This window comes from Benincasa hispida, chromosome 6 (assembly GCF_009727055.1).
Source record: "Benincasa hispida cultivar B227 chromosome 6, ASM972705v1, whole genome shotgun sequence".
NCBI lineage: Eukaryota > Viridiplantae > Streptophyta > Magnoliopsida > Cucurbitales > Cucurbitaceae > Benincasa > Benincasa hispida.
The window spans coordinates 50,663,903-50,690,670 of record NC_052354.1 but is presented as its reverse complement, the minus strand read 5'-3'; the positions used below and the strand labels follow the sequence as shown (position 1 = coordinate 50,690,670).

At 29.7% G+C, this 26,768-nt stretch overlaps 1 protein-coding gene across 2 annotated transcripts; it reads left to right on the top strand.

Moving 5' to 3' along the window:
• Positions 1-2,869: 2,869 nt before the first annotated feature.
• On the top strand, positions 2,870-10,585 carry LOC120080249 (reticulon-like protein B21). Of its 2 annotated transcripts, XM_039034863.1 has the most exons (9): positions 2,870-3,147; positions 3,261-3,918; positions 4,006-4,108; positions 4,192-4,266; positions 4,366-4,513; positions 5,314-5,383; positions 6,698-6,739; positions 10,029-10,151; positions 10,319-10,585. In XM_039034863.1, exons 2-9 carry the CDS (start codon positions 3,270-3,272, stop codon positions 10,447-10,449), a joined length of 1,341 nt encoding a protein of 446 aa, XP_038890791.1. In that variant the 5' UTR covers positions 2,870-3,147; positions 3,261-3,269; the 3' UTR covers positions 10,450-10,585. The 2 variants fall into 2 exon arrangements, with proteins under 2 accessions (XP_038890791.1, XP_038890790.1); XM_039034862.1 differs by having other exon boundaries at positions 2,870-3,918.
• The last annotated feature ends 16,183 nt before the right edge of the window (positions 10,586-26,768 follow it).

The window sequence follows — 26,768 nt, the reverse complement described above, 5'->3', positions numbered from 1 at the left end:
GAGGTCAGAGGTTTTATCCTTATTCCACATATTGTAAAAGAAAAACGATATTTTGATCATTGAATTATATTTGAAAATTATTTCTTTTTATTCTAAAAACATTTTCAATTTTACTTAAACTTTAAATTTCATCTTACATTATGTATGAAGATAAATATTCACAAAAGAAGTTGATTGTGACACTCAACAAACTACAAAAATGATTAATAATTTATGATGATAATTGTAACAAATTAAAAGTTCATAATAAGTGATTGTAACAACTCCATACTTTAGGTTGGTTTATGCCATTTTTTTCTTCTTTTTATTTATCCTTCTTATCTCTTCCATCTATCCTATTAAATTGTGTTCTTGATTTACAAAATACCAAATAAAAAAAAGAAGTTTAAAGTTTAAGGGTAATTGTGTTCTTGATTTACAAAATACCGACATAAAACAAGACATGATTTTACGTCTGAATTTTTTAAACGTGGGATGGGATGTAAAAAAAAAAAAAAAAATGTGTTTTTTAGTAAATTGGTCTTTCTTAAATATTTTGTATTTATTTATTTGGAAGTTTTGTCTGTCACCACCTCTGCATATTGGTTGTGTGAACAAGTAGAGGACATCATCTTATTCTTGGTTTGGTGGTGGGTCAAAATTGAATCAATTATATATGTAAATAAATAGTACATGTCGAATTAGGTTCGTTCCAATAATTTTTTTTAATGAAAAACTTGAGATTAGTGATAGATAATTATATTAGGATAATTGTTTTAAATTACAAAAATGTTAGAAATTTTTTTAAATATAGCAAAATTTTACTATCGATTTTATTATAACAAAATTATTTTCCAAATATAATAAAATGTCACAGTTAAATTCATTTGAGCGCAACTATTTTTTTTCTTTTGAATCTCTTCTAATTTATTAGGTTTAATGAAAATCAAAGCTTAATAGACCAACATTGTACAATTTTGTATTCAAGTAAAAGTGAGAAAATTTAAATGTCTTAACTCTTAGACTTTGGTCGAGAAAATATTCTTTAACGAAGAGAGTTGTGATATGATGGTCAATATTGTAAGAAATTAAAATAATTCAAATCGAGATACATAATCAACCATTAAATACAATTCTCAAAACTCACACATTCATACCAAACCTATATTTTTATGATTCACTCATTTTTAATGGTAAAAATACACGTTTGATTATTGAAATTTAAATTTAATCTCTATTTGATTAATGAATTTTTAAAGTGAATACTTTTATCTCTTGAGATTTAAATATAGTTTCTCAAGTCCTTGAAGTTTCAAAACGTATATTGTTGATCTTAAAAATTAAAATTTAATTTGTAACTTGTCTATGAAAATTGAAATTTATTTATAATTAGTCTTATGTGCTAAAAAAACACTTAACTCGTTTAAAAAGGCAAGCCAACAAAAATTTAATCGACATATTTTAACATCTAAGTTGGTTTATATTATGTAGTCGTCTACTCTATTTAACATTTATAAGCAAATTTTAAAGTTTAGAAAGCAAATAAAGTTGAAGTATTTAATGATAATTAGATTCAAATTTAATGAGAAAGGGATGTTTGTGAAGAAAGCTAATGATGATGTAATTTGTCCTTCACAAGCACAACTCATAAATCAGAAGAGAGATTCGATCTCAGTAATTAAAAGTGTAGAATACAAAGTTTGAAGCAATCATACACCATAAATGGTAAAACTTAATTTAAAAGCATTATTTATTCAAAAGAATATGAAAATTTGGAAATGGAGACACTAAAATAAAATTGTTTGGAATAGCTTTTTCGATGTACCTTCCCTGTCCAGACATTAACGTTTTGCTTGGTTGCTAGTGAAAATGACCATTAATCCAGATGTCATTTTTTTTAATATAAAAAAAAAACAATAGATTTTAAACATTATTTTTGTATTTGAAATATTATACTTTGGATTTCAAGTAATTAAAATTTGAGGTAAAAGAGTGTAAATTTTCAAACATTGAAATCAAATTGAAATAAATCTTAAATTTTAAAAGATTAGACAAACGGCACGAGAAAGATACGGTGAGTATTTTGAAACCTATAACAAAATTTAAAAGATTAAATATTAATTTGATCTCGATACTTTTGATTTTTGATTCACTTTGATCCCTATATTTTAAAATATTTATTTTGGTCGTTGAACTTTGAAAAGGTACAATTTTATCCTCTCTAATTTCATTTATACATCATTTGTTAGAAATTTAAATGGTCACATTTTAAAAGTTTAAAGATCAAAATGAACAAAAGTTGAAAAGTATAAGGGACTAAAGTGAATATTTTAAAAGTAATGAAACCAAAATGAACCAAAACTAAAAGTATAGGGACCAAAATAGTAGTTAAATCAAATTTAAACCATCAAAATTCGATTTAAACCCCATTTGGTTTATGATGTTCGAGTTTTATTCTATTTTGGTCCTTAACGTTTCAAGTATGCAAAGTGATTTTCTATAAAAGATCTCAAAGATCATTTTACATCTAAGATTTTGACCCTTTATTATTCTAATATATTGATTGTTAATATTATTTAAATTTCAATTTTATATTGCTCAATCTATATTAGATGTAATTTTATTCTTAAAATATATTTCATCTAACATAATTTTAATAGTAGATCAAAATAAACATTCTTAATTAAAAGATAAAAATAGAACGAAATTTAAAATTAAGTGACCAAAATATGATTTAATCTTAAAAATTATAACACTTTGAAGTCGGGACTAATGAAAACTAAATCTACAACAGTGGGACAAAAGTATTTTTCTCTAAATTTTATTTATTTCGAAAATGTTACTTTTCATTGCGAATAATAATAATTACCCCACAAAATCCCCTCTTTTGATAACACCCAAAATCATTTCCATTTCCCTTCCTCCCATCATCTTCACTTTTCTTTCAGATTCCCAAGAAAAAGAGGAAGAAAATTCTTTAAAAAAAAAAAGAAGAGAGGAAATTCCAGAATCAGTCCCACCCCTTCCTCAACTTGCCACTTACCATTTGGCATCATAAAAACAAAATTCTCTGTTCTGGTCACCGCCAGAGGGATTCTCTTATTTTCTTCTTCTGTCCGCCATTGTTGCTTTGCTCCAAACCTTCAAGTCCCTTCAAAACATCCAGACGTTGGGATTTTGCTCTTTCTTCTTCTTCTTCTTCTTTCCCATTTCCCCAATTTTTAATCCTCAGATTGATTCACCGGAGGATTTTTTTTTTTTTTTTTGTTGGGTTTCTGTAGACGTCGGCGATGGATTTGAGCCGGCGGAGGGCAGCGGTGGCGGCGAGGGGGAACGTGGTAGCGGGGTCTGTGTGGGAGAGCAGAATCAGATTCGATGAAGTCAGAGGTGGGATTAAGGTTTTTAATGGAGATGACGATAATGCCGAATGTGGGATTCCGACCACCGCCGCTGCCGCCACTGGTGGCAGCGGAAGAAGGAAGACGTGGAAATCCGACGAGGGTTTCAACCCGATTCTCATCGCGGAGGAAAAACCTGAGTCGTCTCCGAGTAGCGGCGATGAACAGAGTCGGAAAAGCCCGATTCCGGCGCGGAGATTGAGATCCAACGGCAGCCCAAACAAACCAGTTCAAATTTCCGGCGAGAAAACAGAGAAAAACTCGACGAGGAAGAAGACTGATCAATCTCGTAAATCGGCCGTCGGGTTAACCAAACCACCGACGAACGGAATCGGAAAAACCCCGCCAGAGAAAAGTTTCAAAGAGTTAAATGAATGCAGAGAGAAAGTGATATCATCTGCCCCATCTCAAGATTTCTTCGATGCATTTGAAGAAGAGTTTGAGAAAGAAAGCTTCGATGTTAAGGAAATAAACTTACCAGAACGGAAGAAAATCGTCGCAAAAACTTTCCCGAGAAACAAACAGAAACTACAAACATTAAGTAAGAAAACTTCCCTTCAAATCCCAAATTTCAATTTCGGTTTCCAGTTCCCCTAATTCATTTATGTTGAAATCTTTGGTACTCCAGTGGATTTAATAATGTGGAGAGATTTTTCAAGATCCGCTCTGGTTTTTGGAGTGGGAAATTTGGTTATAATCCTCTCTTATTTCATTAAGAACATCAATATCAGGTAGGAAAAAAACCCCCCAAATCTGCCATTGTTGAGAGGAAGAAGAAAATGGTTTGTTGATTTTTTTTGGGATGTTTTTGCAGCTTTATGAGTTTGATTTCGCATATGGGTCTTCTTTATTTGGCTGCCATTTTCGTGCATAGGTCCATTTTTGGGAGGTGATGATCTTAATGAGTTTTGTTTTCTTCATAATTAGCTTCTGAGAATTCAAAAGAAGTTCTCTGATTTTCTATTTGATTTTCCCGGGAAAATTACAGGAGAAAAGGAATCGATTCAAATGATGAAAATTATGCTGTTGAAGAAGAAAATATGATTCGATTTGCTAAACGGTTAGTTCCTTTCGTGAATGAATTGTTGCAAAATCTTAAGGCTCTGTTTCGTGGAGATCCTTCCGCAACCATGAAGGTAATTTTTCTTTTCTTTTTTTTTTTTTTAATGGCCAAATTACATTGGAAATAGTTTTCTGATATATAAAGTTATTATATTTTTCAATTAAAGATATCAGTTTATATTCTTAGACTATCGGAAGGTTTAGAGAAACTATATATGAAACGTAATTTTATGAAGGAATTAAGAGATGATTTTCAAAGGTAATCTTAATAAAGAGTTGAAACATGGAAAATGTTATTTTTTAATTTTTAATTTTTAATTTTTCTAATTTTCACGAATTATCAAACTTTGAGATGGAAATGGGGTTTTATAAGATGGTTAGAATGTAAGCATTTTAAGAAGTTATGGCAAGATTTAATAATGTAGAAGAAACAAAAAATGGGCATTAAAGTTTGAAGGCCATTTTATTAAAAAATTAATTCCCATTCCTATTTCTTACCCATGACGCTATTGGGAATAGTTATTTGGCCTTTAGAAAAAAAAAAAATATATATTTTTCAATAGATTGGGTGGTGGTTTCTATTTGCGTGTCGGTTATATATATATTAAAATTATTTAAGCACATCGAGTAAAAATTAGAAAGTCTAATTTAGAATGCAACTAAAGTAAACATGCGAGTGTTAATTCAAATAATTTTTGTTGTATGCCAAACCTAACTAACTTTATTGGAAAAGATTTGAAAAACAATTTTGGTGTAGGGAGTATTGTATACATTTTTTTTTTTGTATTGAGTTATAGAATTATTGTGTAAGGGGTCAACCAATAAATTTTAAAATTATAATATTATATTACATAATATTGTTTGGAATGTGTAGGTGGGTGTATTGCTGTTTGTGTTGGCAAAGTGGGGTAGCTTCATCACCCTTTGGAATGTCCTCAAAATTGGTAATTTTTTTTTTTTTTTTTTTTTAATTCTCTATTATTATTCACCCTTCAATCTTTTTTCTCCAATGTCTTTCCAAACTCAATCCATGCCATCAAATCTACATTTTTAAAAAATTACTATTTAGTCTATTATCTTTCCTTTTACTTAAGAGAATAGATAGTAATTTATTTATTTTTTGTTTATACTTATCTTAGTAATTAGTATATATACTAGTTTTGCTTCATTCTTGGTTTATGTCTCTATTTTTGTAATTGTCTCTTTCACTCTTTGCACATCTACCTATTTTTGTCCATTATATTTTCTCAACTCTCATTGTAGTTTCTAACTTGGTTTTCGTCTTTTTATTTTCATTTTTTTTTTATCTTCAATTATTATTTCAACATAACACATAAATTTTCTTGAATATTTTATGAAATTGCAATATTATCTTAATATTTCATATACATTCCAAATCTACTATCGGAACCCTGAGCTTGTGACCTTAAACGAGTGGCACCACCACATATGAGCGAATTGAATTGAAAATTTTGGTTTTGGATTTATACCAAAGCAAACATGTTTGCTTCAACTCAAACCACAAATATTTGATTCAGTTCAATTATGTTTAGTTTTCGGTTTTATATACAATATAAATTGTTCAATTCAATTTTCAAATTCAAAATTAGATCCAAAACTTTGGTTTCATTATAATTTTAAATTGAATGAACGGAAGCTTAGACTAAAGTTGAATTTTCAATTTGGTGTGATATTGTCATTTCATTTGGTTTGGTCAGTTGTAATGTTTAGAGGTTTTGGTTCTCTTCTTTAATTAAGATTTCTACTTCAGGGTACTTTTGAAATATTTGTATATATATATAAATGATAAAGAGATTATCTATTTGAAACTTTTGAAATGTAGTAATATTGTAGGGTAAGGTTCTCATTGTACATAGACTGTACTAGAATTTTGCAAACAAGGACTGAAATTGTCACCTTCTGCAACAAGGCCCAAAAATTTCAAATTAGAAAATAAGATAGACATTTAAACATAGAATTTGAAGTGTAAACTAGGGGTGATACTCTGTTGGTCGAAGTCGGTTTTTTGATCAAATTGTTATCAAATCCACTATGATTGGTTTAGTAAATATTCAAATTAATTTCTATAGTTCAAGAGTAAAAATCGTCGATCGGTTTTATTATTTAATTTGTTTGCTAGATTTTTGGGTCTATAGCTCATTTAAATGATAGTCTAAATAATGTGGTTTATGTATTTGGGTTTTTTTTTTTTTAATTTCCGGAACTGACAAATGGATGTACTGATTTGACTGACACAGGATTCATTGGTGTTTTCACAGTGCCCAAATTAATTACCCACGGTAAAAATATAACTCAACTGACTTTACTTGTTACTTTTCTTTTATTCCTATAGTATTATTATTTTTCTCTGATTGATACGTCTTGTCGGGGTTAGCATCGAATACGGCCGAGAACATCAGAACACCGTACGCTCTGTCTTTTGGTGCGTCGATTTGTTTGACCGTGAGTTGGGTCCCACTCCCACACCATCCTGGCCGTCCTCTTGTTCCCTCAAAAACGGCTAGGCTACGTTTACACCTTCACATCACATCACAAACTAAAATCCACAATTTCTTTTGACCCTAAAAACTGAAGAAATATAAAAAAGAGACTTTTCTTACTCATTTTAGACGTCACGTCGGGCCCACGCCAACCTTCACGAGATGGTTTCAGAGATTTTATTTATTTTTCTCTCTCTTTTTCCTTTTTTCTTTTTTCTTTTCTTTTTTTTTTTTAAATTCTTATTTTTGAGAATTCTTTGTCGGTGATTTCTTTTCATTTCCTTAGGTTTTCTTGTCGGATGGTGTGGTTTGTTTTTCTTTTTTTTCCATCATTTTTTCCCGTCAATATTTTGTCCTCTAAATTATCTTTTTATATAATATATATTTATTATTTTGATTCATTGAACTTGCAAGCCTTTTATTCTTTTAAGTGCCTAAGCCTCTTTTGGAACTATTTCATTTTTATTTTTTATTTTAAAAATTAAACTTATTTTCTTTTCATTTCTTATTCTGATTTGCCTTCTTTTTTTTTTTTTTTTAATGATTGAATTCTTGACGAAATTCAAAAAACAAAAATTAGTTTTTAGAAGTTATTTTTTTAGTTGTTCAAATTTTGACTTAGTTTTTTTAAACCATTAGTAAAAAGTAGATAATAAAGAAAAAAATAATAAGTAAAAAATCAAATTGTTATAAAAAAGAAACCTAAAGTTTTATACATAGGTTTTAATTAAAGCTTTCGAAATGTTTGGAGGTTTCACTACCAATTTTGTGTGACATGTGTTCTTCATTGTCCTAGAACTTTCAAAATGTTTGAAGATTCTCGAAGGATATGTTAAATTATAAAAGTTTATTGATTTGTTAGATATATGAAATTTTACTTTTACTATAATGCAGAACTCTAGATTTCATTTCTAATAATCTTTTACACCAATTTGATGGTTTTTGAATTCATATACCCACTAGACATAAAACTGAAATTCTTTAGACTTTTTTTTGACACTTTTTTTTTTTAAAAAAAAATAATTTTGACTCAAAATTGGACTTGAAAATTTGACAAATGTAATTTAATTATTTTTCTGATATTGTTTTTATATTTTCATTTATTCTTAAAAATTATTGGAATTTGAACCGTTGACTCTTAAGACAAATGAATTTAAAGAAAATTCCATTAATATATTAAATAGTTTCTTCCATTCTCAAACGCCCAAAAAAAAAAAAAATACTTAGGATCCTATGTTGCTACCTAGTAAATAAGGCCATAGGAGTGGGCTGTCTCAAACCACCATGTGACCCCTACTTTAGTTTTTGAGAGTTGTTTGGCCTTCTAACCTAAGGGGCTACCCTTTTCAATTCCTTTCTAATATGGAAAGAACTTTTATTTTGGGATTTAACCTACCTTTAACTCTTAACTTATGGAAACTCAAATTTTATACTTTATATTAACTTTTAACCATCACAGTAATCTAAGTTTCTTTCATCTTTTCACTTATGCTATCTAAATTTAGGTTACACTAATACAATTTGTTCATATTGTGAGCCAAAATATTTCTTTATGTTTTGTTTAGGCGTACATATTAAGTTTGTGTAACTCAAGATTATTATAAATCTTTTGTATTACCAAAATGAAAGACTACATGGCTCCAATCTTTTGTATTACCACAAAAGGGTGCGTTGCTAATACCTAATGAATAATTTACAAAAGATCTTCACCAACCTTCAGAGAGATGCGAAACTTAACCAGATATCCGATTCCTCTCCAAGCCTCTTAAAACTATATGATTCCTCTCCAGACCTCTTGAAACTCTATAAGTCGTTCCTCCCTGATCCCGCGACAAAGCACATTGAATACTGTCTTGAGAGCTAGCCCATTTTGCTTATATGTCATCTTATAAGTTGTATTCAATTGGCCTTTCGCTCAAGACAATTGGGGTCTTTCAATCGATTTTTTTCTTGATTCGTCTGTTTTTGTTTGGATTGTTCTCTCTCTCTCTCTTTCTTTTTTACTCGCATTGGAGGAAGAAATGAGGATAAAAAAGGAACAAAATTGTTAAAATTATTTTTTCAAAATCAAATCGAAAAACTGTGGGTTGGTTTCGGATGCTCTTCGTAGTTTCATATGATTTGTAATTGGGAAAGAAACCTCACACTAGAAAGATAATTGACAACTTAAAATAAACAAAAAGCATTTACGAGGAAAACTCCAAACTTGGAGAAAAATTATGACCATAGAAAAAAAATTCACCATGTGGAAAAAGTTACTACAATCACACAAAATTATTCTATCTTCTAGGGGTGTTTGAATGACTTGACAACCCGAACAACTTGGACTACTCAATCCAAATTATAAAGGTTGGATTGGGATAGTTTTAATTCCGGGTTGGGTTGGGTTGAATTTTTTATGTTTTTTTAAAGTTGAGTTGGGTTTGAGTTACATTTTTAAGAAATTCACATTGACCTAACCCAATCCAAATTTTTAATATTATATATATATATATATATATATATATTATAACTTTTATATTTTTATGGTGTTTGTAATAGATATTTTGGATTTTAATATTTAACATTTGAGTTTTATGAAATTTTAGTTATTAGTATATTTACAAATCAAGAATTTTAAGTTAATAAAAAAATGTAATTAAAAAAAGAAAAGAAATAACCCGACAACCTAACCTAACCCATGGATTGGGTTGGAGACCTTATTTGGGTGGCCAACCCGACCAACCTAAAATTTCGAGTTGGTCCAGAAAATGCCTCCAATCCAACTCAACTTATGTACACCCTTACTATGTTTGATGCCAATTACAGGAGCTTGCCAAATTTTTGACCATTTACTCTTTTTCCCATTCTCAAATTGGAGAATATGCAAGGGAATCTAATTAGAGTTAGGACACTTAAGCTTAAAATTAAAATGTTTCTAAATTAGATGACTTGAAACCAAAACCCTATGCTCCTTTTACAGTGCTAGAGGTCTATTAGTTGAATTTTTCAATGTCGGACAACTATTATTCTAATATTTTGTCAAAACCCAATGATATGGACGTGTTTTAAGAGTGTAATGATGTGGTGTTCTCTTTTGTGAAATTAGGTGAACACTGGTTGAAACTTTGTGGGAGCTCTTGGAAGTTATGTTCCCACAAGAAGGGTGTGTTCGTTGCCATCTTCTTTCTCGTATGGAATTTCTCATCAATTCTATATCGCGTATGGGCAGGTAACCATTTTGAACTTAAAGCTTGATTTTTAGAACGTTGAATGAATTTCGAAAATATAGTTTGAACAATGAACATGGTACGTTACTGAATGAAAACCAAACAGGAGAAAGAAACAGCATTACATGACATATGATTTATATTGAAATCGGAATTATGATTTTGGCAGCTTTCATAGTGTTCGTCAGCGTTCGGTACTACCAGGAGTCTTCAGATAGAGATGTCTGGGTTAAGAAAGGTGAAGTAGGTCCTAGAAACGACACCGTTACGGTAAGTTCAAAGCTCAAGAGACAATATTGAACAATTTTGATGGTTTTCTTTTCTTTGCTCCGTTTTGAAATAGTTAAAAATTACCATGTAAATTCATGAACACTATGGTAGAAATCCATCTTGTATCTTAGGAGCAGAAAAATGGGAAATGTTTTTTTATTTTTTATTTTTATTGTTCCCTTCCCAATCTCTGTAATTTTATTTTGTTTTTCTGAAAGTGAGAGAAAATAGTTTATTTTTTAGGTTAAAATAAAAGATTTGCCATTGTTGCATATGATAATAAACGATAATCGTGATTCAAAACTTCGATAGATGACGGATACCTTAACCCTTTATGATTTTAGATAACTTATGTATCAAAGGGGTGAAAGGGGAGAGGCTTGAAACTTTTATAATTTATATACATAGCTTATCAAAGTTAAGAAAAAAAGTAACTTCCAAAAAAAAAAATGATAAAAAAAAACGGCCTATATTTTAGGCCAAGTGGTTCTTAGTTTTTTTTTTTTTTTTTTTTTTTTTTTTTTTTTTTTTTTTTGAAAATTAATCTATAAATACTTATTCTACTTTCAAATTTCTTGGCTTGTTATTTACTCTTTATCGATATTACTAAAAAACTTAATTTTTTTTTAATCATGTTTGTGTTTTTGGAATTTGGTTAATTATTCAAATGTAAATCATAGTAAGAAATTGGAAGGAAATAAGCTTGAATTTTAAAAATTCAAGAACGGTAGGATTTTGTTTTTCTTTTTTATGATTTGGATCATGTTTTTGAGAAAATACTTATTTGGTGAGATTTCTATTTTTTTTTTCGGAAGTATTTCTTACTATATGTTGAGAATGCATTGATTTTGGTTTTCGTTGAATGAGAAATTGTGGATAATCATAAATTGTTACGTCATTTATTAAATTAATGATAAAACTATAAATAATTCAATTTGGTACTAATTAAAAGAATTGAAGTCATGAATTGACAATTTCAATGATGTCACATGTTTTCAACATGATTGTTGGATTGAATAAAATTAATTTAGTTTAATTTGATATAATTATTTATGTTAAAGTCAAATAGAGTTAAAAAAAATAGGTTTAATTTAATCCAAAAGTCAAGGAAGACTCAAATTCAATTAGTTGGCCCAAGGGTCAAAGTCTAAATTCACAAAACTTACTTGAGAATTTTATTGGAGGAGATCTTTTCATTTGTGGAGGTCAAAATTCTACAACTTAGAGGACACTACTTCAAACAATTAGAGGACTCCCTAATTTAGATCGAAGTTTTTTAAAGATACAAACATTCTTCCAAGATTTTGACTTCAAAAACATCTGCATAAAATCTACACAAGTTCAATGTTTGTATCTTTCATGGGCTTTAATCTTTAAGTGTGGTCAATTTCTGGAGCTAGGGAGACTTCTAATTGTTGGGAGAATTGTCTCTAGGTCCTCGGAGGATAAATTGTTTTATAAACCTCTATTTATAGAGTTCTCAGGTGGGCTTTTGTTAACGCAAAATTTATCTTATGCGTCATAAACTTGTAATACAAATTTTACGCGATGATATGTGATACTATTTCTAAATATGCGTTATTGACAAATGTTCTTGTAGTATGTTGTGCGTTGTCACAAGTTTCCTTGCGTTGAAACTAAGTATAATTTCACCGCAAGTTTCTCGGTGTGATTCGAGGTCAAACACAGGGACTGTTTTAGGTTATTACGTTATGCTTATGATATATGCGACCAGGGGTTTTTCAACTTAGTAAAGATTTTGTATACAAGTAATTAAACATGTGATAAAATAAAGTAAAGCGGTAAAAATGCGATAATAACATAAATTGCATTAAAGTAAATTGCGATAGAGTAATCTATGCTAAGATGATACATGATACAAGATACTGAGGTCAAGGCTGGCTGTGAAGATTATGCAAAGATCGTGTAATGCGGTGACAAGTCTTATGTACGAAGTAGAAATAGAAAAGATAACTAATATAGACAGCGCAAGTTCCTTAATTGCGTTAAAGATATAAGCACTGTTCCGCTTTTCCCTTGGCGTACACCACTCGATGATTGGCCACGTTCCCACATCTCTGGCTTTCGTTAACGCATTCTTCTAATCTTTTCTTGACAGATCAAAATGACATCTTTACTTCTGCTCTCACAGGTGAAGATGCCGTCTAGCATGCCTTAGCTAAACGCATTTTCTCTTTAGCACAGATTAAGTTACTCGTTTAATTCATATTAATTACCAAGGTATTAAGAAAACTTCATGGAGAAAACGATTAATGGAAGAATGGAAATAGACAGAGAAGTGGAAGTGAAAATGTTCAAGACATTCAATAAAACTATTTAGCATCTGATACATGATTTGTGAATGAAGAGATTAAGAAGATGAAATACACTTGATGAAATAGAGTTAGAAAAAAATACAAATAAGTGCCAATGTCTTAGCGCCGATCTGGATGGAGATTTGCTTGCCGGCGTGGATGGAATGAACGGATGGATGAGCTTCCCTCTCAGGCTTGCTCAACCGGTAGCAAGGATCTAAGCATAGGGGGATTTGGCAGATTCGCATTGAGACTCACCTCTCGGCCTTGTCTCTTCTCTTCCCGAATTTCTTCCGATCAGTATTCAGCTCAGCCTCTCTCTCAATAATCTAACATTAATTAGCCCTCGTATCAATTATACCCGTATCGAGTATATCTTCTCTGAATTCTATTGGGTATTTATAGGTGAAAAGCTTTGACTCTTGGCTTGTGGACCCCACTTCTTGTTATGGAAATTCTGAAGATGGAGGAATAAATATTCCTTCTGTTATGCAATTAGATTGTCAAATCTGCACAACAGTTAGTTGTACACGTGTCACAATCCCCTCGTTTGCGTTGCTCAGCTGCATCTTTCGATCGGTTGCTCGCATGCAGTGTTGTTTTTATTACCGCATGCGGTTGAAATTCAGCTCGGGATCGACTATCACATTGCACAGTCATTGCGTTAATCGTCTCCTCATTGTTGATTGACGGGCGCAATGTGATATAGATGCGTTGTTCAGTTTCTCGTTGAGCCTTGATCGCAAGCGGTGACTTGGTTTCCTGCAAAATAGAGTAAAAATATCCTCTTTTACCATCTTGACGATGTTAGTGGATGTAATTATGATAATTTAATTGTATTTCTACAAGTTATTAGCTTTATGAGCTTAGGCTTGATTGGTCCATGAATCTGACACTTGGGTCTAACTAATTGGATTTGGATCTTATTTGACATTTGAGTCAAATTAAGCCTATTTTTGGGCTCTATTGGACTTTAGCCTAATTAATAATAACAAATTGGACTGAATTAATGTTATTCAATCTAACAAAACACGTGACCTCATTAAAATTGCTAATTTATATCTTCAATTTCAATTTGGGATACATATTAATTTTTTAATTTGATTTCAAATCCAATTATAATTTAAATCTAATTAGATTCTTTGATTTGGGAAAAAAAATGCTATTCGATTTAATTTGATTTCAAATCCAATTATAATTGGAAATGTGGTCCTTCTAAATTGGACCAAGAACTTCATTTTTTATGTAACTCCATCGTCAATAACTTCAATTAGGATTGGAAACACGGTCGTTTTTTCTTGTTTAAATTTTTTGGCTCTGCACCTTAATGTCGTGAACTCCGTTGCCATCCGCCTACATGATTACTCCTTTTCCGGTGTTGGCAGCCATCAGCCAGAAACATTGCTTGGCTTTTCTGTGGACGAAAACGAGGAGGAATGAGAAGTCACTTGTCGTCGACGTTGAATATCGTCGGAATCGAGTGGTGGAGCACCGATTGGCGGTGAGTTGAGTGTTGGTCGCAGTGGGGGACACTGGACTGGCATACAGAGAAAACGAGCATCGTCTGATAGAGTTGACATAGAGAGAGAAGAAATTTTGAGAGGGAGGGCCGATGACCAAGTTAGAAGAAAATATGGGTTCCTTTTTAGGATTTTTTTTTTTATTTTTTAATTATTATTATTATTATATATATTTTTTAAAAAAATCTGGTTGACTTCTACATATCTTTGCAAAATGTGAGTTTTTTTTTTCCACAAATGCCTCAACTGCCACATTGACACATGTAAGATGATCTCTATCATGCCACTCCTCATCCTTATCATCATGGTTTGATTTACATAGAGATGACTCTAGAAAGATCTGAACAATCTTATTATGGGGTTCCTTGATCCTTGTCATCATTGTGCTATTCACATAGGGATAACCCCATAAAGGTCCAAATAACCTGTATGCCACTCTTTGATCCTTATCATCATGGTTTGGTTCACATAGGGACAACCCTAGAAAGATATAAACAATCCTATTATGCCATCCTTGATCCTCATCGTCATGGTTTAATGATCGTGATATTATAAGATCAATGCATGCTCCGTGATTGGATCTCTTAGTGTTATCCATCTACTTGGGCTCAAAATATGATAAAGTCTTATGGAGTTCACCATTTTTTTTTTGTCTTTCATGCTTCCTTTCTATTAGATTATGTAGTCAAGACTCACTCTTTTATGGTGATTTTTCTTGTAGAATGATGGTTTACTTTACTAAACAAATATTGTCTGGAGAGAGACATCTTGTGATCCTTGCAAATAACCATTAAAAGATGGACTTAGTTTTGTTGCGAAAAAGCCATTACTTGGCTCTTTTGCAGATTATTGACCAAGTTTAGACAACAACATGATATTCTTCCTAAATTATCAACAGAAGTGCCCTTGACTCAAGGAGAAGCGTATGGGTTTTACAATCTTCTATTCATGATGCGGCTCCTAACCCCGACTGAATGTTGGCTCTCGAACGTCATATAATTGAGGGTCAGGCTCATTGGAATGCCGTAAAGAAAGTCCCAAGGGAGTTTTGCTTTATTGATTGGTATTAGGAGTGTCTGGAGTTTGTAGTCGGCCGAAACGAGCGATTCCTTTATAATGTTCGTTTACTTGGCGAGATAATCGCTTCTTTGTACACATACGATCGTAATAGTAATGTCATCGAGCCTTCTGTGAAGCTTGGCATCCTTCAACTAACACTCTTCATACTATGGTAGACCAATAATCAATTTCTTTATGGGACCTATGGTCATTTAGGGGTCCTTCCAATTAAGGGGAGTTTTTATAAGGAAGTCATTCATCCTTTTAAAGAGTTAACTAGCTCATGAGACAATACGAGACATCTTCCGAAGACATGTGAACATCTCTTTCAGGCGTATTGTCACCCCTTCCTAGGCTACCTTTTTAAGATGAAACCTATTGGAACCTTAATACCTAACTAAGATCTGTAACCTATTTCCTCGCTCCTGGATTACCTGATAGACAAGCATATATAGGTATAGTTCATGCATTCCAACTCAAACTTCTAAGGTAATCATAGAACTTTTCATAGCAAGTGGCTAAAACATCACCAACCTATATACACATTTACAACCTAAAACATCCATAACATAATTGCAAGCTTAGGGTTCTACCCTCTCCTAACTACATGTACATGAGTTTCCAAAACTATTAAAGACATAGTCAAGACTTAAGTAACTTTAGGGCGCACCAGGGGTCTATTGCTTTATGGTAGACTTGCAGTTGTAAGCTAGGCCCCGGGACTTTGACTGCTACTTGGGGAGGAAAATATTTTGAAAAAGTGAGTTGGGATGCCTAGTGAGTGACTATTTTAAAACAAATGTTCATAAACATGATTATACTAAAGAATTTATACAATAATTTACAATTGGAAATGCTTTCATAGTTCAGAGACAGATGAGAATCGACGCTTGATTCACCAACAGATTCGACACTCTATGCAACGATCAGTTTTCAAATAAATCTGTCGACTGAATGACAAAAAGAAAAGAAAAGAAAAGAAAAAAAAAAAAGCAATCGAACACATGAGAAAAGAGAGAAAAAAGTACACAAATCGAATACTGTAATGAATAAGAGAAGAAGGGGAAAACAAAAAACGGATGATTAACCTTTAATGGGCAGGTGAGAGGAAAATTAGGGGAAGGCCCAAGTATTGATTTCTGTGATTAGCTTACACAAAATTTAGAGGCCCACGCTGGTTCATTTATAGGGTTTGGTGAATCCCATTCCTAACTAAATTTGAGATCAAATTAAATAAAATCACATTTTTCAAATTGCAAAATCTTTTTGGATTTAAGGTGGATTGGCATGGTTTACTTTGGAATAGAATATTACAACCATCAAACTCGGGTCTAATTTTATCTCAAATTCAAATCATTCTATATTAAATTTATCAATTCATTTGGCCATACTCTAAAATCTATCCCAATTTTAAATCACCCAAGTTTAGGCTTTTATGTTCAAGTCAAATTAAATTGTGGATAAAATCTCATATTTCATCTCAAATTAATAAAATTTTACCATATTTCATATTTTATCTTCTATCCCCGAAGTGAAATTAAATTGTGGATAAAGTCTCAAATTTATCTCAATTTAAAATTTGGCCATATGTCAAATTTTATATTAAATTCAAATTAAATTTAGTTTTTATCCTAATCCAAATCAAATCAAGGGTAAAATCTCAAATTCCAAATTCATAGTTTAACTGACACATCAAGTGGAGTTTTAATCCAGAGCAAATAACTTGTATTTTGATTCCAATTTTATCTTTTTTGAGTTTTAGATTCACCCACCCATATACGTGCATAAATCTCGAAAAGTACCAAATTAATAACAAAATTACAAATAATTGAATTTAGGACTAATTAAAGTTAATATGTATCCCAAATTAAAATTGAAGACATAAATTAGCAAATTTCAATGAAGCCAAGTGTTTTCATTAAATTGAATAAAATTAATTAATTCTAGTTAGAAATTGTTATTTAGGCTAAAGTCTAATATAGCCCAAAATAGGCTTAATTTGACTCAAATGTCAAATAAGACCCAAATCCAATAAATTGGGCCCAAGGGTCAAGTCCAAGCTCAAATTTCATAGGACCTAGAAAGAATTCTCCCAACAATCAAAAGACTTTATAACTTCTGAAGCCACACTTGAAGATCGAGTGTATGCATTGAATTGAGGGAGATAGTATTAGAGAATGAACCACATCCGCATCAAACCTACATCAACACGTTTCTCCAAAAATCTCGGACGAATAGTTTCCTATTGTATTTTGGACTCTAAAAATTTGTCGGGGTTTGTGGTGTCAATATAGTTCTTGGAAGTTCCAAATATTGTTGATGGACATTCATATACACTAATTTTTAAGAAATAATTTTAAATTTACTTAAAAAAAATATTATGAACATAAATATAAATGAGAAAACAACTATTATGTAGAGAGTTATATTGGAGTGTACTCATCTTCATACATTCTCTTCAATCATAAAGAGAGATAAATGTACAATCTTTTTTGAAAAAGAAAAGTTTGTTGTGTCAATTTATGATCGGACACTTGGATGAATTGAAGACGAATGTAGTTCGAGACACATATACAAAACTTTTTTTTTTTTAAAAAAAAAAATGGAAACTCAGTTAGATCAAGCAAAATACTTTACAAAATTAATCAACCCTAAACCCTACATAAATTCAAGTGGCAATATCATTTTTGTTTAAAAGTTTTTGCCCACAAGACAATTTACCCTAGATGAGATGCAAGCAAATCTTCTCTTCGACAAAAAAAAAAAATAAATAAAAAAAAAAATAAAAATTAGGGGTTCGAATTTTCCCTCCTATACACATTATTAACTCAATATATAGAGAGAAGAACATAGAGGATTAGATTTGTTTTTTTCTTCAAAGATCATTTCTATGGCTTATTTGAAAAAATTTCTCTTATCCAAATAAGATTTGACTGTAAATATTCTTTTGATTTATTTGAGTACAACAAATTGTTTTTTTCTTTCAATATTTTAGAAAATATCGATTAAATCTTTAAATCCTTGTTGAATTATTTGACTTATGGAAATATTGATAGAAAGATTGATACGTAGATAAAAAAAAAAAGAAAAAAAGAAAAAAAAAACTCTTATGCTTGAGAAGGTGATTATGGATTGTGCGGGAGAGAAGATTCCAAATTTTATCGTTGATAAAGAAGATACAAATTGAACATGTGAAACATTTAATTTATGCTAATAGGGCTCATTGCAATGCGTAAAGTCTAATTTCTTTTTTTTTTTAAATGAAAACTTTGTCTCCTTTTCTTGACTTTTCTTTGTTTTAATTATATTTGGCATTCCAATTTGTAATATTTTTTATCATTCTTTTTTGAAAAGCACTCCAAATATTATTGTTATTATTTTTCTTTGTCTTTTACTCATTTCTTTTTTCTTTCTTTTTTTTTTCTTTTTTTTTATTAGGATTAACACAGGCTCCCGATGGAACAGAGGAGACGGTTAAGATAACGAACTTGAAACGCGGAACCCGAGCGGCTGTCGAGCGAGTAGTTATTGGCCAATAACGCCCTAGTTGATGGCATTCCTCTCCGCGGCTGGCACTCGGGAACCACGGGACACTCCTCTCCTGGGCCTAGCCCTCTTTCTCAACTCGAGTCTAAAGTTCAGCGGCTTTCATCGTTGACGAACACCAGCGCTAATAAGACAAAGAAGTGGGGGTCTATGCCTTCCTTGAATGAATCAGTAACAACTCATTAGTGGAATGATCCTACACATCAATGTGGTGATCAATCTCTTGTCCGCATAGATAAAGATTGGACTTTTTTTTTTCTTTGAAAAAAATTGTTATATGAAGAGAGAGAAAATTTTACTAATTTTATATTATATGTTGACAAAATTTTGTTTTGTTTTCTTTTTTTTCATGAGAAGATTCTTAAAAGATGATAAGATTATCTTTTAACATGAGTTTTTATTTAGGTCTAATAATTTTTAAAAGTTTGCATTTGTTTGGATAAAATTTAAATTAAAAATGGTTAATTTTGAGATTTTTTTAAAAAAAGAAATTATCGCACTTTCAATAAATCTTAAATTTAATTTCTATTGCTAATTCATTATTTAAAAATCAATTGTTATTATTATCTAGTACTAATTTTACGATGAATTTTGAAAGCCTATTTTCATATTATATTTTCTTGCATAAAAATTATATTATTATTTAACAATTTCCGATAAACTAACATTAACTAAATTTAAAATTTATTGAGAATATGAGTACTGAAATCAAGCCTTTAAAAAAATAGAAACCAAAATGATATTTTAACGAAAAAAATTATCCACCCAAAAAACCAGCTTTGCTTCCCACGTGAATAGAAAACATAATCTTATGCACAAGGGGATGATTAGGTTTGACGAAACTATAAGGACCAAAATGAGAATTGTAAGACCAAAAAGACCAACTTGAAACTTACCAAAGCTACTAGAGAACCTAAATAGGTAATTTAACTTAAAAATGGTTTTTGTCCAAGCAATCATAACTCAATTTTAATTTACAATTACTCTTCCCCTCAAAGTCATTGGTTTAATTCTTCATGTTCCCATTTCTTGTATTAATGGATGAAAATCCAAGTATTCATTTTTTTTTTTTTTTTTGCAAAGAACTTTTCTTTTCAAATGTAGCAACACTGTTTTTAAGCACAATAAACGTAGAGTATAAAGATTTAAACCTCTAACTCCCTCGTGATGTTAGTTCAACTTAGTTAATTGGTTTTTTCTTGTAAAAAAAATTATAAAAAAATAATAAAATTATACTTATTTTAGTACAACTATGGAGATGAGGTCAAACTTCTAACTTTTAAAAAAGAGAGACTATGCTAAAATTATCCTTAAGCTTAAGCTCTTTTTGACTTGACAAAATTAGATTATTTAAAAATGAATAGGTCGTAAATTAAAGTTTATTATATGAAACGATAATGTATAATTTAAATAGCAAAAGTGTGGTTATAGTAAATATAAAAATCAAATAAAATGATGTTTAAAATTTCTATTCTTTTACAAACAAGGGATACAAATTGAGAGGAATAAATGTTGGATTGTGCCATATGGACAAATAAGTAGAGAATTTTGAAGGTGATATCCCAAGTAAAGGATGGCTGTTTGTAGATGGAAGGGGTCAATCAAAGTGTCCATATATATATAGATATAATATCTTTATAATTTTGTGGTTGCAAAATACTGTTGGACTCTTCTTGACTTTGCTTTGGCTTTCATGAAGTTACAGCCCATATAATATATGTGGGTTGGTTTAGTTCATTTTCATTATTATTATTATTATTATTATTTTGAAGAAAAATCAATGTTGAGCCTACCTATGGGTTTATGAAAATTAAAAGTCATTGTCTAATTGAACTACTTGAAACTAACAAAAACAACTATTATATCAATCAAAATTGAACTGAAATTCTTGAAGTCAATAAATTCTATTCAAATAACTAAATGTGTGTAATTGATATATACTCATTCTCTTAAGATCAGAGATTCAAATCTATATGACTCCACATTTATTGTACTAACAAAAAAAAATTGAATTCATTAACATTTTTTTTCCATCTTTTATTCGAGTCAAGGATTGATTGAAGTGAGTATTGGAAGAGGAACATTGGGTGGTAAAATAATACGAAGGATCAAAATTAACCCTCATATATATAAATTTGAACCTTTGACCACGAGAAAAGAAATACATCTCAATTCCTATTTAATTATATTCATATTGGTTAATTTAAAATTAAATATAAAATCTTAAAATGATAGAAATAAAAAAAGGGATGGTGCTCACGCAAAATTAAAATGTACAATAACTTGGTTTGTTTTTTTTTTTTTTTACTATTAATCTTTATATCTTCAAATTTATATTAATTAGTTCATCATTAAATTTTAGCATGGATCAATTTAGTTGTTATGCTTTTCAGATTTAATAGTTTATTTTGATCATGTAACCACTTTATCTTTATAATTTATAAATAAAATTAATCTTAATCAATTTATCAACCTACTTGTATAAATTTTTTTAGTATATTTCACAATAAGGAGTGAATCGTTATAAATGGTAAAGTAAAAGAACTAATTCGTTAATTTAGAACAATAACATTAAATCATTAATAACAAAAATTCAAAGACCAAATTGTTATTTACATTACAAATTTATTGACGATAAGTATTTTTTTTGTTTTGTTTAATTATTATATATACATGTATTGTTTCAAAAAGAAAAAAGTTTATTATATACTAAGGTTCGAAATATTGACATCAATGAAAATATCGAGGTCTAATTTTATAGGAATATCAATGAAAATTGTTATAGTTAGTTAATGAAATTTTGATACCGACTTAATTAGATTCTAATTAACTATTTTTAATCATAATTTCTATAAAGTAAGACAAAATTTAAATGTCTATGGTAAATGTCTATGTAAATGTTGATGCGATAGCAAAAATTTAAAAAGAAATAGAAAATAATTACAAAAATATATAAAGTTCAGAAATATTTTGAAGTGAAATAATGTGAAAATTATGAAAATTTTGGATGGTTAAAGAAAAAAACTCACATCAATTTAATTTTGAGGTAAAATGATATGAAAATTTAATGAAAAAATTTGAAAGAAGTTAAAAATAAAGATATGTTATTTTTTGTGTTTTTTCAAATTCAATTTCTTTATAAATGAAAGTTTTAGATCGAAAATAAAACTAAAATTTGATAAGAGTTGGAAATTATAAAAAGTAAAACATAAAAAAAGGATTTAACCTTTTGTGTAAAACTATAGAATTTTATGACTATAAAACTGGAAAATAAATTTTTTTCAAAATGTCAAATTTTCTTGAAATCTTGAAATTTGATCGAAATAAATAAATTAAAATATTTTCGAAATTTCAGAACTTCAAAAAAAAAAAAAAATGTCGAAGTTTAGGGAGGAAAAATAAATTTCTTTCCATGGAAATCTGAAACCATGTTGTATACATATAAGTAATGAGTGGAGAGAAAAAAATTGTCCGGTAGCGGCCGACGGAGGGCGTGGGGTCCAGCGGCGAGAGAGTTTTATTATTGTTTATATTTATTTGAATAATTATTTATAATATTGAGTAAAATTGGAATATTGGGTTAGCCGCCGCCGCAACCTGGACAATCACCTGCTGACGAGTGGCCGCCATCGGCGTCGTGTTTCAACTTCCCTCTAATTTCTTCTTCCATCCTTTTTTATTTCATTTTTTTTAAACACATCCATATCCCATTAAACTTTGCTTTACTTTTTACTTTTCCATTATCTTAAAAACTCTATTAACATCTCATATTTTTACATGAATGATGTCCACTTCGTCACAAGAAATTAATCCATATAATAGTAAAAAATTTGTAACACATTAAGAAAACAACGGCAAAAGATCGCTCATTTGAATTTTCAATGTACTATAAATAATAAATCTTACTTGTTTAAAAAAATTATAATATTTACTTGCTTATTTATTTTTGTTTTTATATTGTGTTCAAAATATTTTATTGACATCGATATTTAGATTGAATTTCTGTAAATTGAGACCGTCAATATCAACATTTTAAGCGCCGCTCTACTATAAGTTTTTATCATTTTTTATGTTTACATACATCTACTTTTTTTAAAAAATAATTTTTAAAAGTGGTTCAATTAGGAATTTTTTACTTAGTGTCAAAAATACTCCTAAACTTTCAAAAGTGTAAAAATATCCTTAAATTCTAAAAATATTTCAAAAATACTTAGTTTTGAATGGAAAAGGTTAAAGTTTTGTTTTAAAAATACTCTTAAACTATACAAAAAAGAAGTTAAAAAAATACTTTCACCATTAATATATGAATAGGACCCCTTAATATCTCATTAAAAAAATAACTCTAATTTTTTTTAAGAAAAAAGTTTAAGAATGTCCTACCATTAATACGATGATAAACTTGTTTTAAGTTTTCTTAAGTACAACTTCATCAAAATATTTAAGTCCTAAAATCACACAAGATTCCAAAATTAAAATCTCCCCTTAACTACTAATTACTATTTTGTTAAAATATTTAAATCCAAAAATTCCTTAGTGTTTCCTTTATTATCTTTATTCTTATTATAGTCCATATAATTTAACTAAAATTTATCAGTTTTTTTTTTAAAAATTAATTTATTAGATAAACAAATGTCGAACAACTAGCAAAAAGGGGAGTAAGAGGGTATTAGAGAAGACCGGGGAGAAATAAGAAAGAAAATAGAGAAGTGAGACTATATCAATAGTTTCGGTTTGAATAACACTAAAAAGAATTTTAATTTCTTTTTTTGAGTTTGAGGGTATTTTTGAACTTGTTTTAAAAGTTGGAGAGTATTTTTGAAACGTTAGAAAGTTTAAGAGTATTTTCTACACAAAATACAAAGTTTTGGTGTATTCTATATAAAATTTATGTTAGATTTTTGAAAATTTTTAGAAAGTGTAATTTTGTGAACTTTTAAAAATGTGTCTCTGTTTGGACCAAGCTTATTAAGTGTCTAGAGGTTCACGAACTTTATAAATGTTCGGTCGGTCTCACATATTCAGAATTTTGAAAAAGTTTTATGATAATTTAAAATTGAAATCTGTCTCATGAAATCTTTATTTTATTTATTTATTTTTTGTGTCTAGTACATTTTTTTTAAGAAGCCACGAATCAGTTAAGGATCTATAAGATTTAAAATTGAAATTAATGAACCAACACAAAGTTAAAAATTTAAGGACCTGTTCGATAACTTTTAAAATTCCAAAGACCTATTATTAAAGTTGAACGTTCAATGACCTTATTAGATGCTTTTTAAAATTCATATGCTAAATAGACACAAAAACGAAAGTTTAAGGACTAAACTTATAATTTACCTTTTAACTTGTGTTATGTTATTTGAATTTAGCTAATAATGAAAATGTTTCTCTAAACAAAAAAATTAAACTCATAATAAAGAAAATTTGAAAAATACAAGGAGAATTTTCTCAAATAGATTACTAAAAATGAAATTATTATCAAATGAGACTTGGATTAAAATTCGTGATCAAATTTTTTAGGTAAATAATCTTACTACTTGAACCGCCTATGTATTAGGCGATAAGTTTAAGATTAATTTTGAGGATTCTAAGACTATTTGCATCGAGATGCATGAGGATAAATAAGTCGATCTTGATTATGTTTTGAAGCATGTTATGAGTGCTAGCATGAACTAAGTTTATTTTGTTATTATGATTCACTAGATGAACATTGAACATGATGATATGTATTTGCATGTTTGTGAGGCTATGTTTTATGATGCATGTTATGTTTATGATAGTGACAGTTACTCCTACCTGTAACTAGATACCCACTAGAGGTGGTGATTTCCTTCAGGATTCACCAGAGGTGGTGATCTCTTTCGAGATTTCACCAGAAGTTTGTGTTTCCTTCGAGATTCACCAAAGGTGGTGATATTCTTTGGGATTTCACCAAAGGTTTGTGTTTTCTTCGGATTTCACCAGAAGTTTGTGGGTACATCTCACTTACGATAGGGCGGGTTCAATTGTCCACTAGTTAGTCATCCCATGAAAAGTAGAGGTTTATGCACGTTTCACTAGAGAGTGGCATCTAGAGGACATAGATGCTTAGACTGACCCTAGTAGTGGGGTTACTTACTGAGCATTTTATGCTAATTCTTTCTCATGTTTATCTTTCAAGTAAGGGTAAGAACACGCCGGCGAATGACAAGTGAAATCCGTGATCGAGCCATTGAGACCAGTCATATGCTTCCACTCATGTTTTCAAGATTTTATGTTTTAAAATTGCTAATCTTGATGTTTGAACTTGAAGTTTTGGTATTTACGATTTTAAAATTTTTAAAGGAATTTTTCTAGTTTTGTTTTATGGTTTTAAGATACTCTATTAAATGAATTTCAGTTATTTAGTTTTAATAAAGTTAATTATTTTATACTATTTATTTGGTTTTACCAAGTTATGAAAAGATGCCAAATATGCATGTATGTAACGACTTAGTTTAAGTCATAGGGAGTTACAGATTCCTTTTTGAAAATTTTATTAGGAAACATGAAACTTAAATGGTTGGTTTTTTCAATTAGAAAAAAAGTTGTCAATTATGCAACTCATACCTAATAAAGGCAACTATATTTCAATAGAGCATTAGTCCAAGTTGTACCATCTCTATTTATCTTTTTCGATGATAAAAAGAAAAAATATATATAAAAAATATTTTTTTAAAAAAGAAAATTTTATCACATGACAACTTAAAGTATATCTGCACAAAAAAAAAAAAAAAAAGGAAAATTCTGAAGCTTGATCGTTGGACTGTCTGCCTATATTATTATTGAACTAAAATAAACATAAGAATATAATTAAAAATAATATATGTAGGTGAATTGAAGAGCATAGCCTTTAATTGAATAAATGTGTGATTGATTATAAACAATAATAATCTTGATATTCTATCACATCGTTCGATAAGAATTATATAAAAACTGCTCTCAATGACACGTGGCAGTCTATCGTTGGGTAGCCCATATATGTGGGCCCCACCTGAAACATAAATTCTCGACAGCACAGCAGTCAGCAACATCACACGAATTTTATTTTTGAGGTTGAATTTACAACTCTACCCTTTCTCCGTCACAAAAGAAAAAAAAAGGGACGGTGATTACTGATTCCATATTTCACGTCATTCTAAAATATTGACAATTCGTGGGCCCCGTCTCAGTATTATATCCTCTTTTATCATCTAGTGGCAGAACAGTAATTCCACGTTTTTCTTTTCCCGTGGGCTGGTTCTCGGCGGTTTCTCCGAAATTACGACGACGTTTCGATGTTGGAATTGATAAGAACTACACGCGGTTGAAGATTTGATATTAATCTTTTAGATCTAAAGTTCGGTAATGCTATTCGCGGCTATTTGGACAGTAGAATTGAAATAGGATGTCTGAAGTTCATATGTCGGTAGAGTTTATATATCTGTGCAGATCATATATCTGTATTTGAGATGCATGGTTCATATATTTGAATATCTAATACAGTTTTTTGAAACTTTTTTATTCAATAATATGCTTTTATGATTATAACAATTTTTTTGTTTTGGAAATTTTTTATTCAATAATTCTATCAATTTTTATCTGAATAAAATATGGATTACAATTTTTTTTTTAATTTTTTTAATTTTTCTTTATTTCTTCGTTGGACAATGAATAACAATTGACCCATTATATTTATTGTAGAAATAGATTTAAATAAAATAAGAACCAAAGCGAAATTAAAACTTTTAGTTCTAGCTTTTTTTCTCCATTAATTTTATTATCATCTTCTTTTTCTCTTCTTCTTCCTATTGTTGTTCTATACTTTTATTATGTCATGAATTTTTAATTGAATTTCCCTCATTATTGTAACAACCAATAGAATGTCACCACATTTCTTTAACAATTTCACATT